This window comes from Xyrauchen texanus, chromosome 50, assembly GCF_025860055.1.
Source record: "Xyrauchen texanus isolate HMW12.3.18 chromosome 50, RBS_HiC_50CHRs, whole genome shotgun sequence".
In the NCBI taxonomy this organism is placed as follows: Eukaryota; Metazoa; Chordata; class Actinopteri; order Cypriniformes; family Catostomidae; genus Xyrauchen; species Xyrauchen texanus.
Window position 1 is genome coordinate 17,952,950 of NC_068325.1, and position 25,103 is coordinate 17,978,052.

General features: G+C 38.3%; 2 protein-coding genes across 4 annotated transcripts in view; both read left to right on the forward strand.

Moving 5' to 3' along the window:
* The first annotated feature begins 4,754 nt into the window (after nt 1–4,754).
* Nucleotides 4,755–15,771, forward strand: nab1a (NGFI-A binding protein 1a (EGR1 binding protein 1)). The gene is made up of 8 exons (XM_052124377.1): nt 4,755–4,902; nt 6,215–6,999; nt 7,548–7,681; nt 8,354–8,405; nt 9,655–9,774; nt 11,448–11,607; nt 12,265–12,408; nt 14,872–15,771. The coding sequence occupies exons 1-8, from the start codon at nt 4,800–4,802 to the stop codon at nt 14,946–14,948; spliced, it is 1,575 nt and encodes a 524-aa protein (XP_051980337.1). The 5' UTR covers nt 4,755–4,799; the 3' UTR covers nt 14,949–15,771.
* A 7,388-nt stretch (nt 15,772–23,159) lies between these two features.
* The window catches only part of LOC127640953 (glutaminase kidney isoform, mitochondrial-like), a 29,625-nt gene continuing 27,681 nt past the window's right edge, over nt 23,160–25,103 (forward strand). For all 3 annotated transcript variants that reach the window (XM_052123690.1, XM_052123691.1, XM_052123692.1), the window contains exon 1: nt 23,160–23,456. In XM_052123690.1, coding sequence (XP_051979650.1) covers nt 23,269–23,456 — 188 coding nt within the window. In that variant the 5' untranslated portion in view covers nt 23,160–23,268. The remainder of the gene's footprint in view (nt 23,457–25,103) is intronic.

Genomic DNA, 25,103 nt, shown 5'->3' on the forward strand with positions numbered 1-25,103 from the left:
CTATCGAAGTGAGTATCAGGCACAACAGCACCACTATAACACCGGCCGCCATCTTGATTGTTTTGGTTGGATAGATCACATGACTAAAAATGCGTCTTCGTTTTCCAAAGCGTTTTCAAATGTATCCACTTTGGAGTGCGTTTTTCAAAAAGCTCAGTTTTCGCGGTCAAAAACACCATCTCAGTGTGGACGGGAGGCCAAAACGGAGACAAAAAGATGCGTCTTCGAGCGAAAACATATTAGTGTGGACTAGGCCGTAGTTTGCGTTTCGGAATAAGTCTTGTAGCATAAGAATGGCAATTATTTAAAAAAAATATTATGCACACAATTTTCAAAAATAAATACGTTTTACACTGAAATTACGGGAAAGCAGCTTTGTTGAAAATACTAAACCAGTACACTTAAAATACATTAATGTCTGGGATGAGAATATACTTGCATAAGTCTAACTGATATTCAACACAGAAGTGACTTGATCACATTACTATGAAATGTTGAAATGGATTCAGACTTCTAACGGATGTTGTACACTAAACGTGATTTTTACCGCTTGCTCAATTAACTTATTTCAAATGAGCTAATGCAACACAATTCATAGAATTTGGTCTTAATTTCTTTGTGTACAATCCATCTATTTTCACTTCATCCAATTGTATCAGGACTATGTGAATAGTATTTGTTGCATCAATGTTTTGCTGAAACCGTGCAGAGGATTTCCAGTTCTGGCTTTGCTGGAAATGGATCGGAAGAGAAAATGCAAAAACAAAAAGTGTTATTTTAATGTATTTCTATTATCAAAATGAAACAAGTATGAGAGTTGTTAGTGTTTAATCTTCTGTTATGTTGGGGTTTAGAGTTTCTGTCATTGTGGAGCAGAGAGGAACTAATGATGTGGTCAAGGATGGACTCGTTACCAGTGGGAAACGTGAATTACTGTTCTCATTAAGCAAATACTCTGCAAGCCCGTCTCTGCCACATAAATAAATTGTGCTTTGGTATGTCAACATTTTTAGATAAAAGTCGTAATTATGAGATAAAATCAAATATTTTAAAGACTACTTGCCCACTTAACAAATAAATGGACATAAAATGTTGTTGAAGAGTTGAAATGATTTTATAAGCTTACTGTGACAACACTCACAACACAGCACAGTTGATTCTAAATGATCATTTATGTGTATAAATGTAAAACCTACTACATTTTTAACTGGTTTTGTCTCTCACACTAGTTTACCAAAGCGTTATAGACAGAGCGGTCTTCTAGGTGTTCAAGCAAACATTACTGAATTAATTCTGATTATGAGTGTGAAGTTGCATGCTAAAGAAGGAAGAGGTTTTTCTAAGTAACTGTCAGCTTAACCATTAAAAACCGCCAACCCACGCGCACCCTGTCAACAGCCCAACCCTGCAATGACAACTCCCACTCTGAGCAGGGGGCCCCTTTACACACACACACACACACACATAACACAAGATGTGTTTGCACATCATAAAGGGCCTATGTATATGTGCGTGCGTGTATGTGTGTGTGTGCACGTGGGTGGCCAAGTGTGTGTGGGAGTATTTAAGTGGGAAGACACGCTTGACTCATATAGGCTCTGATTGTTTACATTGCCCTTCTCTTGTTTATGTTAGAGGTCATCTATTCCCAGATATTATACTGTAGGAACAAAATCAAGTGTACTATGGAAAAAATTATATGTATATACTGTATATATAAACAGGGATGTAAACATATATGTAGCATGGACAGGTCTGGGGGGTGGATTTCCTTGTGTCCCTCAACCCCACCCTCCCCTAGAAACTTCAGACACCAGAATCTTACATATTTCTTCTTCATTTGACATCATAATGTTATCTTATTATTTCTTTATTTTTTACATTTTACAAGTCAGATTTCAAAATGTAGAGACTGTGATTCATGGCACAATGAAAATGAGCAAATTCCCTCAAGAGTCAGAGATACGACTTATGAAATTCCAGTAAGAGAATGTGTTATTACTGGCAAGGTGCCGTCACTTGTCATTTTGTCACATAGCCATGAAATAAACTTGGAAAAGCTTTTGTTTAGAGGAATAGACCAACATAAAAGAGGGGGGGGGATGACAGCACCCACCACGCATTTTCTCTCAGGGGCTGTTCGCTGTGCCCTTCCCAAAATAGCTCAAGATACTCAGCAGATGGGAGGTTGTTAATTCGCCCCTTTCTCTAAAGATCCAGCCTGTTAGGTACATGATTATGTTTAATTGTGAAGGCATGTACTGTTGTACTGCTATAATATTCAGATGGGAAAATAGCTTGTGCATTAGCAAGGTTACTATGGGTTCTATGGGTTCAATACAAATGGTAAATGGTCTGCACTTATATAGCGCCTTTTTTAAACTTAGCGGTTCTACAAAGCACTTTACACTGCGTCTCATTCACACACACACTCACACACCAATGACGGCAGAGCTCACATGCCAGGCACTAGCCTGCCATTGGGAGCAACTTGGGGTTCAGTGTCTTGCCCAAGGACACTTTGGCATGTGGAGTCGTGTTGGCCAGGAATTGAACCACCAACCCTGTGATTAGTGGACAACCCACTCTAACACCTGAGCCACAGCCGCCCCAAAAGTTAAGCTCGATCGATAGCATTTGTGTCATAATGTTGATTATCACAGAAAATAATTTCGACTTGTTCCTTCTTTTCTTTAAAAAAAGCACAAATCTTGGGCCCTGTGTAGCTCGGTGAGTATTGACGCTGACTATCACCCCTGGGGTTGCAAGTTCGAATCCAGGGGGTGCTGATTGTCTCCAGCCAGGTCTCCTAAGCAACCAAATTGGCCCGGTTGCTAGGAAGGGTAGAGTCACATGGGGTAACCTCCATGTGGTCACTAAAATGTGGTTCGCTCTCGGTGGGGCGCGTGGTGAGTTGTGTGTGGATGCCGTGGAGAATAGCATAAGGCCTCCACGCGCATTGTGTCTCCGTGGTAACGCGCTCAACAAGCCACGTGATAAGATGCGCGGATTGACGGTCTCCGACGCGGAGGCAACTGAGATTCGTCCTCCGCCACCCGGATTGAGGCGGGTCACTACGCCACCACAAGGACTTAGAGTGCATTGGGAGTTGGGCATTTCAAATTGGGGAGAAAAAATCTCAGTTACAGTGAGGCACTTACAATGGAGGTCAATGGGGTCAATTCGTAAATGTTAAAATACTGTTCCAGAAGTATAGCAACAAGACGTAAACAGCATGTGACGTGGTTTGAGTGTGATAAAATCGCTAACTAATGTTTTTGTAACACTATATACAATATTACTGCTTCTTTGCCATGGCGACAAAACACTGTAAACCATAAAACCCTAAAACTAATAACTTACATCTCAAATAATACACGGGTTTTAACATAAGAATTAATGGAAGTGTTTTTATAAAATTGTAAGTGTCACATTTCTACCTTTAAACCCTCCAAAAGTTGGCCCCATTGACTTATATTGTAAGTGCTTCACTGTAACCTCCATTTTAGCTTTTTTAAAGAAAAGGAGGGAAGAGTCGGAAGTATTTTTTTGGTATTCAACATTCACAAATGCTGTCGATTGCTTTAAGTTTGCTGAGAGGCAAGACCGTTTTTGCATTAACTGCATAAGTGTGGGAAAATAAAAGCAAATGCATACTGCTCAAAAAGGATTTTGCTGTCCACTTTGAATGTACATTTGTTGCTTTGGTGGGCTGGAGCTTTGGAGGGGGATTTTGTCACCACGAGACGATGAGTGGGTGAGTGAACATCCTGTGGTGTTCAGTGTCTGGGGATGAGATCAATTGTCATCATTAACATACACTTGAAGTCCACGCTGTCTATACGATGCAGAAATGTCTTAGAAGGCCTTGATCTGCGTCATGACAGCAAATGGATTTTTGAAAACCAGAATGAAACAAAACTTGGCCCTACTTTACACCTGTGTGTCATTTTGGAAATTATGGTGAGTTCAGGTAAATTGGGCCCCCTTTTGACAGTCATTAATGTCAGAAATATTTACCAATTTACCTAAATATCAACTATAAGTGTGTCTCAAATAATGCAGAAATATGTACTACTACTTTCATTTTTGGAGATTTTTCTTCATGCATATCGCCACCTACTGGGCAGGGAGGAGAATTAATAGTAAAAAAGGACTTAATTATTGATCTGTTTCTCACCCACTATTATCATATCACTTCAGAAGACGTGGATTTATCCACTGGAGTCATGTGAATTAATTTTATGCTGCCTTTGTGTGACTTTTGGTGCTTCAAAGGTCTGGTCACCATTCACTTGCATTGTATGGAACAGCAGAGCTTAAATATTCTTTTAAAAATCTTCCTTTGTGTTCAGCAGAAGAAAGAATGTCACATATCTGGGATGCCATGAGGGTGAGTAAATGATGAGAGAATTTTCATTTTACGAGCTGTCCCTTTAATTGCACAGGCAAAAATACTGAGTACTAAAATGTAGGCAACTGAATGAGACATTATTTTATGGATAGTCAGTCATTTCTGTCTTTAAAAAAGCACCGAATAACCAATTCATATTCCTCAATATGTCATGAATGTTTGTATTTTATATCCGTGTGACAGTTCAGGTCTCCCCGATCAGCAGCAGCATCATCACCGCCCGCGTGCGCGCTCGCTCTCTCGGTATTCCGTCCCACGCGCGCAGAGCCTCCCACACAAGGATTTGCGTCAAGCCGGCGCGTGGGAGTGAGATAGCAATGCAGTTTACATCGGAATATCCCAGCAGAAGAGCAGAGAGAGAGGTAGAGAGAGAGAGACAGCAGAGATGAGCGCTCAACTGACTTTCTCTCCAGCGCGAGAGGAGGAGCGCAGTCCCGAGACAACGGCGAGCACCGGGAGTAGTCGCGCGCAGCAGCTTCGGAAGAGAGGTACGTAAAAAAAAAAAGCAATAATAAACATTGCATTTATAACAGACACATGGGTAGGATGGACTCTTAAAGCATAGATATTTGAGCTGATTAGTTATAATATAGTCTAAATATGAGGTGAATGCAATGACATATCATTGGTTGCCAAAGCATGTGAAGCAATAGTTTAAGATCTTCTCAGGTGAGTTGGCAGGTTGGTGCCTGTCCATCCCTATATGAACAGTATTAATGCTTTGTTGTTTTTCCAAGACTATAGATATATATGTGACAGCCTACAGTTGCATTGTAAAAGTGGTGGTGTGGTACGTAGTGGTTAAACATCTAGTGTACAATTGAGACTTTGTATGGTTGGAACTGTGCAAGTGGTAATCCTTAAAGCCTAAATCCTAAAAAGCCTTTGAATGAAAACATTTGCTAAATCACAACTTTATGGTGAAGTGCTTATTTGTCCCAATGTTTGTAATGTTTTCGATGTTATAATACTTAAGTCCAAGCTTTATATGCAGAGACAACTACCATTTGTAGGTTGATTCCCCAGAAAATGGTTTGTTTGTACAGCCTGACACAGCAACGTTGGCTCAACCAATGGTGAGACTTTAACGCAGGGCTGCCTGTTAGTCCGAGTGTTGGGGAAACCTGTTTGAATACAGTCATTATTCACGCAATTTTGCGTGACACCAAAGGCAGAAACACTGTACGCAAGTACGTGAATGCAGACATTTCTAGCTTGAGTGTTATAGTTTCATTCCAAAATGTGTCAGACCGCAATTTATAGCACAACACAAGTATGCGTTGCATCCTCAACGTTGCCACAAGGGGTGCTATGGCAGACATTAGCATGAAATATTCGCTTATGGCGGAGCAACATTTTGAAGAGAATATTGATGAGCAAGTAAGGTAAAGTCAATATATTTAGCAACTTGCATGAATAATAACAAATCCAATTTAATGGCACAGACTTTTGAAGGGAACTCTATCGCCCCCATTGAGTACTGAGGTTTGTTACCGCTGCAAGAACGCATGTTAAGCATGTTGGCCAAGCACTCGCATCTGCATGCGCTTTCTTAAAGTAGGTTTGTTTATGAAATCCGACGTGTCAAAGTCTTGCTTAACCAATGCAACACTCAGGAGTGTCTCTTTGCGCAAACATTTTAAGTTGGGGGGGTGTTTGGGAAACCTGCAATTTCGTTTTGTCCACTTGGGGCGCACAGGTGGCACAATTCCTCTTGAAATGTTTCAGATAGCAAGACTATTTCGAAAGGATTATGTTATATTTTCTTCTTATTTTGATGTTGTGTTTGCATGTTTGTAGCCATGTCACTACTGTTGCCACGTTCTTTGGGAGAACTGCAACTACACCGAATCCTCCAAAAGGCTAATCTGCTTTGCTACTACGAAGCCTTCATCCAGCAGGGCGGCGATGATGTGCAACAACTCTGTGAGGCTGGAGAGGAAGAATTCCTCGAGATTATGGCCCTCGTCGGAATGGCAACCAAACCCCTCCATGTACGACGACTACAGAAAGCTCTTCGCGATTGGGTCACCAACCCTTCCCTCTTCAACCAACCATTGACGTCACTCCCTGTTTGCAGTATACCAGTGTACAAGCTTCCTGAAGGCTCACCAGGGGTTCACAATAACGGGCAACAGAACCAGCTCATGGTTCCCAGGGCGTTATTACCCACAAGTCCCAGTCCAGGAAGACTGGATCTAAGCAGGGATGGGACGCCTGGGTGTTCGCCATTACAGGGGGCTAATGAGAGTCGTTTCTGGGGTAGCGAAAGCGAGCATAGCTTATCGCCATCAGGAGCCTGTTCTCCTTGTTCTTCTCAAGATGCGCTCGATAGTCTCGATTTGGCCGCCGTCAAGTGCGTAACAGAATGTGTGGAGAGAATCGCCCAAACATTGCCCAAGAGCGACCCCACGGAAATCAGAGAACAAGTCCGTGCCAATAAGAGACTAGGCAAGATGATCGGGCACATCTGCGAGATGAACAAAGACGACCCGCAGAAGGAGGTGGAGATTCGGAAGTACAGCGCCATCTACGGCCGGTTTGATTCGAAGAGGAGAGACGGACGGCAACTTACTATGCACGAGGTTGGCATTTGGTTTGTTTTTGTATGCTTAAATATTAGTTGGCGATAGACCAATATGATGACAAGGACGATTAATTGACCGATATTTGGCAAGATTATCGGCATCGTTATTCTACCAACAAACTTGTCAATGGATAGTGCGCATTTACCCTTTCAAAAGATTTTTAGTATACATCTTATTTGCAATAAATACATTGCATTTTAAATATATCAGCTATATTTGGGCCATCTGCTACCCTGCTGAGATATCAGTATCGGTCAGCAATTATAAAGCCCATACCGGTCAACCACTATTAGATGTACGTTTATTTGATGGTTACACCACATTACATTTTTTATTTTTGAATGCTATACATTTTATTATTATTATTATTTAAAAAACCACAATGGACACAAAGATTACATTATTACAAACTTGTCATGTGTGTTTTAAACTAGATTTTTCTCATTTATATCCCCTTGGACATCCTTTGTCAATGACCCATGTACAATGCTTATGAGCTGAATGACAAACATAAAAGTAATTTATTGTTATTTTGATTTTTGTAGCTAACAGTGAACGAGGCGTCTGCTCAGCTGTGCATGAAAGATTTATCACTGCTGACCCGAAGAGATGAACTCTTCTCATTGGCCAGGCAAATTTCACGCGAGGTCACCTACAAATACTCCCGCAGGAGCAGCAGGTACAACGCCAGACGTTAAAGTCAACATGAAATGTGAACCCATTGTACTTCCGGAGCAAGTTATTACATTACGAATAAGATTACGAAGATATTTAACACGCGCTGACGAATAGTTCACAATATGGAACGTGTATTAAGAAAGTAAAGTGTTTTAATTTCCATGTAGTCTTCAATTGGTTTGATTTAGCAGAAAATAACAAATGTTAAATTAGTTTATTAGTATTTAGTGAGTTCTGTAGTATAAATGTTTAGACATGTGTATTCTCAAGAACTTAATGACCATCTGTTGATACCGTTTAGCATCTGATATATTTTGCTAGTTGTACTAGTGGACGGCTGTGGCTCAGGTGGTAGAGCGGGTCGGCCACTAATCGCAGGGTTGGTGGTTCGAATCCTGGCCCACACGACTCCACAGTGCCCTTGGGCAAGACACTGAACCCCAAGTTGCTCCCAATGGCATGCTAGGACCTTACATAGCAGCTCTGCCGCCATTGGTGTATGAATGTGTGTATGAATGTGTGTGAATGAGATGCAGTGTAAAGTGCTTTGAATACCGTTAAGGCTTAAAAAGGTGCTATATAAGTGCAGGCCATTTACCATTTTCTATTTTACTTATTTACCATACAAAAAGGATTTGCTACATTCAAATCTTTTCAAATACATGTTTTTTAGGTCGCACTGCGGCGATGAGGATGAGCCATCTCCCAAGAGAATCAAATCTGAAGTAAGTTTAAACAAGCTATTTAAATTCAGTTCACTTTCTTAAACCAAGCTGCGACAAATTGCTGTATTCGCATGAGACCGTGTGCAACAGCTTTGTAATAATTTTTAGCTCCAGGTGGTTTCTCACAAACTCTTTATTAGTTTTGCACTCTTGTTATTTTTTACAAACCCCCTTCCCATCGCGTCTGAATCAGCGCTCTTTGTGTGCAATTGCTCTGTTAATAATCTTAGGAGAGTAATTACTGTCATGATTCACTCCGAAATGTTGCTCACACACAGCTTTTCCCATGAGCATCGGTCTGTGCCTCTAGGTGAACATCTAAAAGTAAACGATATCGCTGTTTTTGTATCTCTATGAGGCTCTGAGTCAACAATACTGATGCAAACAAAGTCTCTAGACAACAAATTATGACTCTGTGTGATATAATTTTTGCTTGGTTATTAACGTAATTGGTTTTGTGAGGTTCTCTGGATAAAGAAAAGCTTAACACATACGCACAAATGCAAAATCAACGTGACTTTGCATAGGCGGAGAAGTACACAGCGGACTCAAACACATAATTGACATCATCCTGTGGGTGAATACAGAATTAACCACGCATGGCTGTGGCTTTCTCTGCCAGAGTCTAACGTCATATGTGGACACACACGCACATACACATACAAACCTGATGACCTCAGAGGAAAATACAGAGGTTGTTAATGGGCGACGCAAGGGTGAAAATTAGTTCAAGAGTGAAAATGGTTGATTTGCTATAATTAAAATGAGAAAAAAGGCAGGTTGCCATCGCAAAGAATTGTTTACATCCTTACTGCAGTACAAAGTTTTTACATTTTGTTGTTTTTCGCAACAACAAAAAGGTGCATTTAAACCTTGATGATTCAGGAATGTATTCTTCCAAGACCATAATAACATCAACACATTGACTTGAATTATTAGAGGACTTCAGGGAAGTTCACAATATGGCCCTTATACGTCCCTTCATTATTTTGTTTGTTCATATAGTCAAAAAGTGTGACGTGCTGCAAGCGAGCTTTGATTTTCCTCTGCAGGCTGTCTGAGGTAATGACTCAGTTTGTACTAACTGCTTTCTCCATTTGCGAAAATGTCTTGTTTGCACCAGAGATGCAAATATATAAAGCCATCATCGAAATTTCTATGATGGCTCCCTCTCTAACTTCTGTCTCAGCTAATGTTAATGAGAGTTTCCCATTATCTCTCTCTCTCTCTCTCTCTCTCTCTCTCTTAGGATGGTGTCTATGATCTACAGGAGGCCCTACACGTTCTTCATACACGGCAGGAGACCGTAAGAGAACAGCTTGCAGTCGCCAAATCTAAAGGAGAAGAGACAATCAGACACAGTCTACAGGTAGATTAAGTCTTCAAGAAGTCTATATGTTGCAAGTCATGTTTTCTAATTATGTTTTTATTATGAACGTTTTAACATCGTTTGAACACAATGGTTGTTTGAACGTTTTGTTTGAATGATGTTTGAAAATAATATTAGTTTGAACCCTTGTTTGGAAGTTGTTTGAAATTGACATGTGTTGAACCTTTGTTTGAAAATGATTCTTTTAGTATTTGTGAACAGTGTTTTGAATGTTTGTTTTAATGGTAAAAGGTTTTTGTTTGAATGTTGGCATGTTTGAATGTTTGTTACAATTCTTGTTTGAATGTTTAGAATCAGTGTTTGGAATGTTTGTTTTAAAGATTTGTTTAATGTTTGTTTAAACATTGATTTAAACATTTAGAAACAGTGCTTTTTTGGAATGTTTGTTTGAACGTGTAGAAATAGCATTTGTTTGGAATGTTTATTTGAACATATGTTGGAATTTTTAAATGTTTTATTTGAATGTTTGTTTGAACGTTTAGAAACTGGGTTTGTTTGGAATGTTTGAACATTTAGAAATATCGTCTTTTTATGTTTGTTACAATGCTTGTTTGAATGTTTAGAATCAGTATTTGTTTAAACATATGTTTGAACATTTCTTTAAACATTTAGAAATAGTATTTGTTCTGAATTTTGTTAGAAGGTTTGAAATATTTGTTTAACTATTTGTCAGAATGTTTGTTTGAACGTGTAGAAATAGCATTTGTTTGGAATTTTTGTTTGAACTTTGTTTACTATTTTTGTTTGAACTTTTAGAAGCAGGGTTTGTTTGAAATGTTTGTTTGAACATATGTTGGAATATTTAAATGTTTCAACATTTATTTGAATGTTTGTTTGGAATATTTGAACAATTAGAAACATAGTTTTTTTAAATGTTTGTTACAATGCTTATTTGAATGTTTAGAATCAGTGTTTGTTTGAAATATTTGTTTAAACATATGTTTGAATGTTTGATTGAACATTTCTTTAAACATTTAGAAATTTTGTTTTTGTTTGTTTGTTAGAATGTTTGGAATGTTTGTTTAAACATTTAGAAATAGCGTTTGTTTGGAATGTTTATTTGAACGCTTGTTGTAATGTTTCTTTGAACTTTGTTTAAAACATTTGATTGAAATTTTAGAAGCAGTTGTTTTTGAACATTTTATAGAATGTTTAAAATGTTTCAACAGTAGATTGAATGTTTGTTAGAATGTTAGGAATGTTTGTTTGAAAATGTCAAAACAGAGTTTGTTTGGAATGTTTGAATTCTTTTTAGAATGTTTCTTTGAAGTTTGTATAAAATGTTTGCTTGATCATTTAGAAGCAATGTTGGTTTGGAATGTTTGTTTGAACGTTTGTATAAAACGTTTTTTGAACATTTAGAAGCAGCGTTTGTTTGAATGTTTGAACATTTGTTAGAATGCTTGTTTGAACATTTAGAAACAGAATTTGTTTGGAATGTTTGTATAAACTCTTTTTAGAATGTTTCTTTGAATGTTTGTATAAAATGTTTGTTTCAATTTTTAGTAACAGCGTTTATTGGTGATGTTTCTTTGAATGTTTGTTTGCCATTTAGTTGTTTGTACATGTTTCATTTTCACCTTTTTCTGCAAAGAGACAAAAATTAATTTCTATAACTTGTTCCATATGTGTGCACTTATGTGTGTGTGTAGGTGCAGCTGGACTCTCTGTTGGCCAAGCAGGTGGAACTCTTGCGGGATGCTGCAGTGCAGGAGAGACTGAAGTCCTTGGACTGGCAGATTCCAACTGCAGCTCTGAAATACCTTGCTCCCACCTCTCGGCATTGCAATAGCAGCCTTGCACATGTCTCTGGTACGTTATACAACTCTCTCTCTCTGTCCTTTGTTGCTTAATGTTTCTTAAATGCATTGGCAGGCCGTGCATTAAAAGTCTAGGCCTTCAGTGTTATTCATGCCATTAAGAAAACAGTTTCATAATGAATAAGACACCCTGTGCCTTTGGGCATCATACATTGTCGCAGCTAAATAACTATACCAATTGACATCGAGACCGGGACATATACTAAATATCACACCCACCAAGAACTAATAAATCAATCTGATTGGCTGATGAATCTGACAAACTGACATTAGATGCGCATTCATTTGCACTGTTGGGATTCTGTGGAAATTCTGAAGGCCTGACGGGGTGGAGCTCAGGCTCACACGCTGCTTCTAGCATTCAATTTGTGAAACAGCTGTCACGCTTTTCTTGTAAGCATCAAGGAATAAATTCTGACTGGACAAACTTTTAGTTTTTCTCTATTTGTTTGTAGATTAATTAAGAGTGGATACAATTAAAAATACAAAAGGTGATTGAGAATGAAAGGATGAAAACTATTGATTTATTTGGCATGTTAGGCCAGCAGAGAAGGCTTTGCTAGCCTAAGAAATCGCCACTGCTTAAATGTGTGGTTGTATCAGTTATTGAGGATTCATGTGTTTATGTTATGCTTGTTCTTAAATACAGGCGAAAGACCCCTAAACTTGCGTCTGACTGATGTTCCGCTGGGCAGGCAGCTGGCCAATGAGCTGAAACGACATCACAAACAAACCACAGAGGAACGACATCATAATCAACAGACCTCAGAGGAGAAAAAGGCAGGGACAACAGGTTAGTGGTCACAATTAGATCGAAACATTGTTTGATATTAGGATGCTGCTAAGCTAGTGATGCAATACTCTAATAAGCATACAAATACACAGGAAACTAGTCCATTTTCAATTAGATTGAATTAAATATAATTGCCTAACTGGGAATAATTGCCATATTAAGGATATATGCAATGCTGCTTTTGGTTATATGCATTATGTTTAGTCCAAAAAGCTTTGCTAGGATATCAAAAAAGACCCTGTATTTCACCTGGATTGGCATATTGGCACCTACACTGCTCGGTTTATCTTAGTATCATCTTGGCATATTGGCACCTACACTGCTCCATTAAACCCTGATGTGTCAAAGTAATGCTCCTATCAGTATTCACAGAACTTTTTGTAATATATGCAATCTCTTGCATGCAAATGTCCCCTCTGAAGGTAGCACTTTCTCTCTGATACTCCTACCTGCCTGTCCACACTGCGATAGCATGCTAAGTGTAGGTGAGGATTCACACATCTTTTTGACGTTTGGGTTTTTTTCTACTGCCACACTGTGGGCGGAACCTGATGTCAATCACTGTCATTTACTGATCTTTTGAACGCAACTGATTTGAATATCTGAAAAATATGCTTAATGCATCTGTCTTCCCATCTTAACTGTCTGTTTGGTAACTTCTGAAACACTAAAAAGTACCATCTTTAATTTGGCACAAGCATCTATGATATATTTACTGGAAATGGCTTAAACATTGAAAATTCCAGATTGCTGAAACTGTAAGAGTGTTATAAAGATATGAGTTGAGGATGCAGTAGGATTTTACCATTTGAAGGCAGGTTTTGCACTTTTACTCTTGCAGCCCTTGTTAAAAGCAGCAGAATACTTACAGAATATGTATACATATTAAGTTTAAAGTTATTTATAAAATAATAGATATTATTCATAGTATATACAAATAAAACCAAACTGGATTCAGCATTCAGGAATAATTTTTAGCACACTTTTTGGGCAGGTTTTTTCGTGCATTTTAAGAACTTCTCATGGATGTAATTAGGTTGGCTTGAAAAAAAGCCATTATTATTAGTGCTAAAACATGCTAGCAACATGCAAAAACATGCTAGCAATGTGTAGCTAAGTGCTAAAACATGCTAGCAATGTGTAGCTAAGTGCTAAAACATGCTAACAACATGCTAAAACATGCTAGCAATGCCTAGCTAAGTGCTAAAACATGTTAGCAATGCCTATCTAAGTGCTAGAATATGTTAGAAATACCTAGCTAAGTGCAAAAATATGCTAACAACAACTAGCAACAAGCAAAATGCCTAGCTAAGTGCTAAACATGCTAGGAAAGCCTAGCTTCATGCTAGTAACTTCTGGCAAATGAAACTTTTTACAAACTTTGAACTTTTTCAAGCCCAACACAACGTGTGCATGTGAAATTTATCATCTAGTTCAGTGTTTTCCAAACTGGGGTACGTGTACCCCTGGGGATACGTGAGGTGACAATAGGGGTACGCAAATAAAATTCTGAAATGTACAGTTTTTTTTTATTTTATCACAATCTAAAATAACATACAAACCCAGTTCATGTATTTCTCACTAGTTTAGAAAAACCAAAATGGTTGTGTCATAAAGGTCAGATAAATATGCAATGAAATAACACTATCTAACACAATGCATCTAATCATGCATTGTGCATCACACAAGTATCTTGACGTAGTTTAGTGATAGCAATTAAAATTGATACTTCACTGTTTTGACAGACTCAGTCATCCACGATTTTTTTTCACTCACATTTGCTTGCAGGCTAGAAACCTGTTTTACATTGTTGCCTGATGTTTTTTCAGCAAATGAGCTCAACCTTGCTAACAGTGTCAAATGTGACATAATAAAGCACCTTGAGCCAACCTCGCAATTGCGAAGATACTAACTCGCAATGCTCGAAACCGGACGGCAATGCCATACTTGCAATGATGCGCAAGAACCAAGCCCAACACAACATGCTATTCTTGCGTACCGCAACAAGATGATGGGGTAGTTATGCAGTTATATCATATCTAGCATTCCCATCTCAATCGGTAAACCATTTATTCACTATGTATATGATTAATATAACATGTACAAATATAACATATTTAATACAAGGGAGTTGTTTTACAAACATAATTGGTTAAATATTCATATTTACAAAATTCATTGTTTGAATGTTTTCTATGCATTAGATAGGGGGTATACGAAAAGATGGTGAATGTTTGGAGGGGTACGCCACTGTACAAAGTATCTAGTTTATATATAATATACTGTATATTATTGCCTTTTAACTTTATGTAAGCTTTTGTAGCTCAGCTGGGAGAGCATGGCGCTTGCGACACCAGTGTCATGGGTTCGATTCCATCTTGAATGCATAAGTGTAGATGTAAACAAGCTAATGAGTACAAATTATATTCTTAATTAAATTCGATTCTGCCTTTTTCCCCACAGAAAATGGGGCCTCTCACAAGGAGACCTGCCTTTTGAACAAGAAGACGATCAAATCTGAGCCAGAGGACTCCAGATAACATCTTTAATCTCTTAATAAAACCAGTTAATTATTCAAAATAACATTTTTGTTTCTCAGTGGATATCTAGTACTGAAACAGTGTGGCCTTATGAACTGTAAATGCCTAGAGATCAATTTATTTTGATTTTATTTTTAAGAATTATTTTTAATTTCATATGTCATGCAGTCAGCATACACGTAGAAATGGTCTGAGAACATATTTGTTACTGTGCATCATTTTGTACATAGTCTGTGTCGTTTTTTGATTGCATGTCTTTTTTGATTCATGTCACTATTTTTATTTAATAGCTATTTGTTAGTCAACAGAAGCACAACAAAAATGTTATAGAAAACGGTTCTGTAGTCCTTAGATTTGTTGCAAATTTAAGGAGGTATCATTCCCCATAAGTAGTCAAATGATGACATTCATCTGTTCGTATTGGTTTGTCAATTACGATAAACTTTTGTGTACGTCATATAGTCTAATACTGAATATGTAGATTTAGCTTTGCCTTGAAAACACGTTTTGTTGCGTCAATTTAGGTGTTAAGACAAAAGTGTATTGTGTAATTGTACATTGTGTTACCATCAACTCTAGCCTTATTCTCAACATAAAAAGTGTAGATTGTATCTTGCTGTCGTAAATCGTTAACTGATTTGTTGTGACGTGATTTCCCAGACAAAAGTTCGTAAATGTTTTTTTTTTACCAGATATGTTAGTTAGCTAGTCTCTTGTGTGATATTACAACTACTTGTGTCTTTTTTAACTCACGTTTGTCATGTGTACCATGTTTTTGTGAAATCATGTCTTTGTGAAATCGTCCTACAAATAAAACCAAACTGGAGAAACGGGGTTCAGGATTGATATTTGAAACCAAAATGTTTTGTTTTTCGCTTAACTTTAAAGATTTTCATAATGGTGCAATTGTTACATCTCTAATTCTACTTTATCATGTTATCATCATTTAAAATCAATAGTTTTCAGTTTCAGATGCCATTGTAGAAATGTAGTGTTCACAGTCAGACATGATTACTTTAATCAGTGAGTGAAAGTGTCAAATAACAGGACGGTTACTGAGAATAAGCGAGTAATATTCTGCTGGTCGTGTGATTCTAAAATGGCCGCCCCATGTGGACCCTCTCCATGTAGAGTAAAACCACTTTTATTCTACATTTTTCATTTTTTACATATTGATTCCCCTTATTGCCTTTTATATAAGCAATATAACATGTTAAGAACAGTTTATTTTTAGACGCGGCCTGGAAAAACGTAATCTGGAAGCTGTTCATTAATCAAGCTGATCCAAGCAGCTTCCTGTTCGGTTTATGTCACACATACGTTAATGCTAAAAGACGGCCACACCACACACACACACACACACACACACACACACACAATATGTGTCTTCAGCAGTCCTTAGATCTACTGTATAGATGCCCTATATGGGTCTTCCTCAATAGACGTCACTAAACACCTACAGTGTGTGTGTGTGTGTGTGTGTGTGACGGAGAGGAGGGGTTAGATCACCGTGGTAACCCAGATATGTGGGCAGTAGTGTGTTACTGTGGCTTCAACCAAAGACTCTGTTATATTTCATTGTCATTAATCTAGATTTAAATTAGTGTTAGGGTTAGATAGACTTGATAAACACTTGGCTTTTGATTTATAAAAATGCAACATTCTTCCATGAATCGCTATAATAACAGAGAAACGTTGCTCAGTGGTCAAAATGTATTTGATGCCAACATACCCTTAAAAAGAACTTACATTTTGTTTTAATTCTTCAACTTTTATTAGTGCAACAACACGTTGGGTCTATATGTTAAAATGATGGGGGGTGGGAAGCAAGACAGTACAATTAATAAAACAGAAAGGGGGGAGTCACGTGACGACCATCCAAGGTTTGGATGTGTGAATGACGAGCTCTGCGAATTTTGCTAGTATTTATACTTTTTGTGTCATAAACCGGTGAGATTCGATACACCCTGATCCATAACTGTTCTAGGAAGACAATATGTCAAAGAAATCAAAATCCTCTGGCTCTGGAGACATTAAAAGACACTTATGGGGCTTTTTCACTGCACGGTACAACTCGACTCGACTCTGCTCGCTTTTTGGGGGTTTTCCAGTGTGGATAGTACCTGGTACTTTTTTTAGTACCACCACGGTCGAGGTTCCAAGCGAGCCGAGTCAATACTAAATGTGATGTAAAATCCTGCGGATCACTGATTGGTCAATTATTCCACCTATTGGCTGGAGTTTGTTTTATAGATTATCTTCTGTTGTGTAAGTCTGTCTTACAAAATTTTTATAGAAACACCGGACTTGAGCAATCCGATGGCAAAGTTGTTGCGGGGGCTCTCATAGGCGTACATGGACTGTTTTAGAGGGATGGACGCCAGTTAGCGCTGTCGTGCGCAGGGTTGATGTGCACGTTTTTTTTTTCTGTTTCAGTTTTCTGTTGTTCTGTTTGTATGTGCTATTTATCATTTTATTTTTGACACAATATATTTTTTCTAATATGTCAAAATGTCAAATGTTAATATGAATGGATTGTCTCTCCCCACATGGAATGTGAATGGGTTGGGGCACCCCATAAATAGAAGGAAAGTTATTTCTCTTCTTAAACGTAAGAAATACGATATAGTAATTCTTCAAGAAATGCATCTTTCCACGCAGGAAGCTGAAAATATGGGAAGATATGGGATGGACATATTTTGTTTAGTGCTGGCTCAACTAAGAGCAGGGGAGTCATTACATTGATAAGTAAACATCTACAATTCACATGTCTTAAACAGATTAAAGATAAATTAGGAAGAGTCATTATTGTTTTAGCCGAAATTCAGGGGCAAAGTTTGATTTTGGATCAGGGCTTTTTTTATAGATATTGATTGGATGTTGCAAACCGTTGACACCCCTCATTATATAATATTGGGAGGAGATTTTAATCTTTTGATGGACTCAGTCCTTGATCATAGTGAAGCAAAAGTGTGTAAGCCCCCTAGAGCAACACTGGCGCTTCACAGGATGTGTAAAAATCTTGGTCTTACAGATATTTGGAGACTTTTGAACCTATCTGGTAGGGACTATACATTATTTTCATCAGTCCATAAAATTTATTCTAGAATAGATTATTTTTATATATATTTAAGTCCACTGGCGACCTGTCCAGGGTGTCCCCCGCCTTTCGCCCAATGTTAGCTGGGATAGGCTCCAGCCCCCCCGCGACCCTGTACACAGGATAAGCGGTTGACGATGGATGGATGGATGGATATTTAAGTCCCTCATTTTATCTGTTGTCTATTGCACAATTGGAAACATATCTCAGATCACACCCTGGTGTTGCCACATACGGAGAAAATGAAATAATTGAGATGACGCTTTAATGTATACCTTTTGCAAAATCCTGAATTCCAACAAATGTTAAAGGCTGAAATCAGTGTTTATATGGAGACCAACTGGTCCACAGTATCCTCTGTGGGTGTGGCATGGGAGGCACTTATGGCGGTTCTTAGGGGTCGGATCATACAGTACGCCTCATTCATCAAGAGATCCAAAGAATGAGAACTTGTGGAGTTGAGAACATTAGAACTCCCTAAACTGACGACTGAGCAAAAAAGTTATCTTGATTCTGTACTACGTTCTTTCTTCTGATGAATACCGCCGAAGATTTTAGAAGAATATCTCAGCTCTGTAGGTCCAAACAATGCAAGTGAATGGGGTCCAGAACTTTGTAGCTCCAAAAAGCACATAAAGACAGCATACAAGTAATCAATAAGACTCCAGTGGTTTAATCCATATCTTCAGAAGGGATATGATAAGTGTTGGCGAGGAACAGATACAAAATTAATCCATGTTAATTTTGGGGTGAACTATCCCTTTAAGAATAAATTCAATTTATGGAATTTGAAGCTTAAGCTTTTTAAAGTCTTTATTTTCAAGTGTGTATGGGGTATATAAAAAAAACTATTGATGGCATGTATGTACTTACACATGAAGATTCATAGTTGTGAACTTTATTTTAGTTTGACAGTGCAGGATTTCCTATGGGGCCTCTCCTACATGACTGAGGTTAACTCTCATGTGTTTCCTCTCGATCATTAAACACAGTTTAGATGTCATTATGTCTCTATGAGACGGAGGAAATACTGTGGGTTTGTGTGTGTGGGTGTGTGTGTGCGTGTGCGTGTGCGAGACAGAGCTGTGGCATTCAATATACAGTATACTTTGTGCTAGATATAGGCCAATATGAGAACAAGGTATCTACTTTATCATGTTATCATCATTTAAAATCAATAGTTTTCAGTTTCAGATGCCATTGTAGAAATGTAGTGTTCACAGTCAACCATGATTACTTTAATCAGTGAGTGAAAGTGTCAAATAACAGCACTGTTACTGAGAATAAGCGAGTAATATTCAGCTGGTCGTGTGATTCTAAAATGGCCGCCCCCATGTGTGGACCCTCTCCATGTAGAATAAAACCACTTTTAGAAACTTACTGATATGACTGGAGTCTTCATTTTAAAGTGCTCATGATTTCCTACATATATTGCAAAACATAATTCATGTCTTTAGGAGTTCAACTTTTTTAATGAGGAAATCATTACTGAGTGCACCTTTAACAGGTGTTTATTTTTCACTTTACCCAGTTACATTTGAATTGTTTACATATTGTTTCCCCTTATTGCCTTTTATATAAGCAATATAACATGTTAAGAACAGTTTATTTTTAGAGGTGGCCTGGAAAAACATAATCTGGAAGCTGTTCATTAATCAAGCTGATCCAAGCAGCTTCCTGTTCGGTTTATGTCACACATACGTTAATGCTAAAAGACGGCCACACACACACACACACACACACACACACACACACACACACACACACACACACACACACACACACACACACACACACACACACAATATGTGTCTTCAGCAGTCCTTAGATCTACTGTATAGATGCCCTATATGGGTCTTCCTCAAGAGACGTCACTAAACACCTACAGTGTGTGTGTGTGTGTGTGTGTGTGTGTGTGTGACGGAGAGGAGGGCTTAGATCACCGTGGTAACCCAGATATGTGGGCAGTAGTGTGTTACTGTGGCTTCAACCAAAGACTCTGTTATATTTCATTGTCATTAATCTAGATTTAAATTAGTGTTAGGGTTAGATAGACTTGATAAACACTTGGCTTTTGATTTATAAAAAAATGCAACAATCTTCCATGAATCGCTATAATAACAGAGAAATGTGTGTTTGGTGCGAACGTCCCCTTAAAAACAACTTCTTCAACTTTTATTAGCGCATAATACCGCACCGCACGTTGGGTCTAAATGTTAAAACGATAAAAAAAGCAAGACAGCACAATTAATATGACAGAAAACATTTGTCTTGAGACAGGATTTTAAAAGTTATGGTTTCCCTTAAAGGGACAGTTCACCCAAAAATGAAAATTCTCTCATCATTTACTCACCCTCATGCCATCCCAGATCTGTACGACTTTCTTTCTTCTGATGAACACAACTGAAGATTTTAGAAGAACATCTCAGCTCTGTAGGTCCAAACAATGCAAGTGAATGGGGTCCAGAACTTTGTAGCTCCAAAAAGCACATAAAGACAGCATACAAGTAATCAATAAGACTCCAGTGGTTTAATCCATATCTTCAGAAGGGATATGATAAGTGTTGGCGAGGAACAGATAACAATTTTATCCATGTTCATTTTGGGGTGAACTATCCCTTTAAGAAGAAATTCAACTTTTAACTTTTAGAACAAGTATGAAGCTCTAAAAAAAACAAAATTGATATCTTGAGCTTTTTAAAGTCTTTATTTTCAAGTGTGTATGGGGTATATAAAAAAAACTATTGATGGCATGTATGTACATACACATGAAGATTCATAGTTGTGAACTTTATTTTAGTTTGACAGTGCAGGATTTCCTATGGGGCCTCTCCTACATGACTGAGGTTAACTGTCATGTGTTTCCTCTCATTCATTAAACACAGTTTAGATGTCATTATGTCTCTATGAGACGGAGGAAATACTGTGGGTTTGAGCGCGCGTGCGTGAGTGCCTGCGTGCGCGCGCGTGCGTCTGTGAGTCAGAGCTGTGGCATTCAATATACAGTATACTTAACAGATTTTAAAATGTAGAATTGTCTGGTGCAATAAAGTGCTAGATATAGGCCAATATGAGAACAAGGTATCTACTTAAAATAAAGAAAATTACATATGTAATAATTGGTAAACAGGTCATACAAAGAAAAAGTTATTAACTTTAGACTTTAAAGGCTAATTGAGTGGTTACAAATAATTTTACTGGTAAAAAATTTAAACTTAAACCAGGATTATTATTATAAAGAGCACTGAAGGAATCATATTATTATTTCCTACCAGATGAAAAAAAAAATAATGCATTAAAAAGTGTCACTTTTTATATTACCCACAAGGTGGCAAAACAACCTACGTTTTTGGTACGCTTCTGGAAAGAAAAGGACGTTTTTGAAAATCCTCCATCCTTAGCAAACAACAAATTAGTAATGCAAACAAATGCACTTCAATTAGAGATCCGTTTGAAATGCAAATGATATGAATTTGATGTAGATTGTAAATTAGAATGGATGGTTCAAATTGGTGAAAAGGTCTTATGCATCTGTGCAGGTGGCCTTTGTGGCTATTCAGTGTAAAAATCTCTGCCAAGCAAAATCCCTCTTTCCGTGTATCTGACTGACCTCCAAACCTACAGTATGGGACCTAATTGGACCACGCACAATATTTTAATTGTGCTTTATAATCGGTGTTGGGTAAGTTACTCTAAAAAGTAATTAATTACTAACTACTAATTACATATTCTACAGTGTAATTAGATTACTGTACTAATGACTAATTTTTAGGATGTCTGAAATGTAATCGCATCATGAACTGGCCAAAGAATTTTAAGGGGGTAGCATTCAATTAGAAACATTTTTTGAAATGCCCAATTCCCAATGCGCTCTAAGTCCTTGTGGTGGCGTAGTGACTTGCTTTAATCCGAGTGGCAGAGGACGAATCTCAGTTGCCTCCACATTTGAGACCGTCAATCCGCGCATCTTATCACGTGGCTTGTTGAGTGCGGAGAATAGCGCGTGTGGAGGCTTCACGCTATTCTCTGCAGCAGCCACGCCCCACTGAGAGCGAGAACCACATTATAGCGACCACGAGGAGGTTACCCCATGTGACTCTACCCTCCCTAGCAACCGGGCCAATTTGGTTGCTTAGGAGACCTAGGGGGCGTTGTACTTGCTTGTTTTTATTATTATCCCCCCTGAAAACTACGCCCCTGCCTGCTGTCATAATGAAGGATGACAGTATTTTGTTGTGCATTGGCATTTATTTATTAACCTTACAATATTTTATTGCTGAATGAACATTTCAAATTCAGTTTCACATTGTGCATTGCAATTTCAAATGATCTTAATCAGAATTCAAGACTTGTAATGAAAGAGACTATGCTAAGAACGTTTATACAAACAATTATTTTATAAAACGAACTAACACTGAAAAATCATCAGTTTGGACGCTTATGATTGGCGGCTGCCAGCAGCAGGTTCCTCCTGCTCTTTCGACAGTGGCAGGCACTTCCTGCTGTCACCGTTTTTCACTGAACCAAAGAGAATGTGCTTCTATACTCTTTGGCTGAACCCCCACTCAAAAAATGTGAGAAAGGGAAGTTAAAATAGGTTAAAAAGCCAATCACTTTTCAGACACAGACATCACCTCTCATTAACTCCACACTTGCGCATGCGCATTAACTGAACCGGTCTGAAAAATATCGTATTTTGCGTGATTTGAGCTAAAGAAGCACCATTCATGATGCCAATGTTGTCAAATTTTACTATTTATTTTAAATATGCTCTTTGCTTGTAATCTTGACAATACATTTAGGAGATTCCTGTCTTTCCCCGCTCAAGTAGATTGGAGCTGCACATTTTTGTCGCTTGTTCACATAGAAAATGGCTGCCCAGTCTGCCCGGGAGCGTTTCAAAGATGGCCGCCGAGAGGACTCTCTTGCCTTGAAAGGGACTTGGGCTTCAGCCAGCCCTCTCCGCTCTACAAGCAAAGGGAAGTGACAATTACGTCATTACGATGATTGACTCGTGAATGAGCCAATCAATGCTCAGCCCGACGTCACACTAGCCAATGGAATGCCAGCAGTGGTGCAAGGGGAGGTTTTCATTCTGAAAACACACTGAAAGGAACCGGCACGACAATCTTCAACGCAGGATAATCAGAAAATCTGAAATATTATTTTACGAGTAAAATTGTCGAAAACGTCGTTCCTATTTAGCCGGTTGTGTTTGCAATGTTACAGCTTAGGTTCTCGGGGGCTTTAAAGGAATTTTACAAACCCAGTCTAAGACGCATTTTAAAAAGTAATACGGATAATAAAACACCACGATGCACACCATTTAGGCGCCTTCTGTGCACCCAGACAGACGCGACCAGCCAAGCCCAGAAAAATGCGCTCGGCAGCGATGCGGCTACGGAGAAGTAAGTAGCGCTAAAAACCAGCTGCTGTTGAATAAACGAATGTTAAAACATCAGTGCATTGTGGAAAAAAATCTGTTTGGTTTGCACATTGTCCATATATGAATTGGGAACTGAAAGTGTGGAAGATTCTAGACGTTTTCAGTTTAATGCAAGGATGTATCTAAATATTCATGATTGGGCGGGATTTACAAATGTTCATTGAAACCCCCATGTTGATCAACTGCTTTTCTGACAATGTCCTCCTCAGTGTCTATTGGAATATGAGCAGGGGCATAGATTTTAGGAGGGAGGGATTTATAGTGATTGCACGATATATCGTCAAGGCCGATTAATCGTCCGATATTTGGTAGTGTTAAAATCGTCAATATGTTTGCATGCACATTAAATAGACCTTTTCGATTTCAGTTTAACTTAAATAGTCATATTAGTTATTTTAATATGTCATGTTAATCATTTAGCCCGACTGAAATCGTAAAAATTGGGTTTTTGCGAAGTCATGCTAACTGACTTGGATAACATGGTTGTTGCTCGACTTCATCCAGCACATTATTTCAACAACAGTTGGCCTCTTCTTTCCTCCAAAATTCAAGTCATGCATACTTGGACAGATAAATGAAGGCCGCAGCTCGTCTACGCAAAAACCCGCTGTAGCTCGGTTATATTTAACTCGGTTAATATTATAAAATATTATTTAAAATATTCCTTTACTTTTAGCAGTTTCATGTTTTTTTTTTGGTAACCATTAAATTGTATTATATCACATATATATTAGCATTGGATCATCAATCAGCCCTTCTCTTTGCTAAACACGTGTTGCGATAATTTTAATGCTTGTTAGTTCCTGTACCGCCACTTCCTCTTCCGTAACGAAGGCCTTCAAAGCCTGGAAGTGATGTAACTGGGGGTTTCCTCAGGAAAAAAAAATATCCAGTCAAACTCTGAGCACGCAATGAATGATGATGTCTCAGAGTAGCTGATACTCTCGTTTTTATGATCAGCTTTTGTTTGTTTACTATGCATGGTATGTGTGTTTGTCCTCTATCTGTTTCTCTCATGATTTTTGAAGGTCAGAATCAGCTTATTGTTATATCTGTAAGGTTCTGTCTGGTGGAACGTGTTAATCCATACCTTAGATGTTTCTACCAGCATGTATATGTGTGATTTGAGTGTGTTTGTGTGTTCTCTCAAAGTCTTTCCTCTGTATATGTAAAATCGTCTATCATCCTCCACCTGTCACCATGGTTTCTCTTTCTTGTCTCTCATGCTCTGTTTAAAAGCCTAGTAGCTGCCTTGCAGTATACTACATTTACATTTACGCATTTGGCAGACGCTTTTATCCAAAGCGACTTACAGTGCAATTATAACAGGGACAATCCCCCCAGAACAACCTGGAGTTAAGTGCCTTGCTCAAGGACACAATGGTGGTGGCCGTGGGGATCGAACCAGCAACCTTCTGATTAACAGTTATGTGCTTTAGCCCACTACACCACCACCACTCTACTGCCTACATAGGCGGTGGGGTTACATGATCAAAGTCATACTGAGATTGTTTTCGAAAAGTATTGTGTTTGTGATTTGTACTGCATTGGGACACAGACTGCACAATACTTGGAGAAGAACCTCAGAATTCAATTGCACTTGACCCAG

Coding starts and splice junctions, on each gene's coding strand:
- nab1a (XM_052124377.1), top strand. CDS start 4,800: ATGAGCGCTCAACTGACTTTCTCTCCAGCGCGAGAGGAGGAGCGCAGT. Junction 7,000..7,547: donor GGCAACTTACTATGCACGAG/GTTGGCATTTGG, acceptor TGATTTTTGTAG/CTAACAGTGAACGAGGCGTC. Junction 7,682..8,353: donor TACTCCCGCAGGAGCAGCAG/GTACAACGCCAG, acceptor CATGTTTTTTAG/GTCGCACTGCGGCGATGAGG.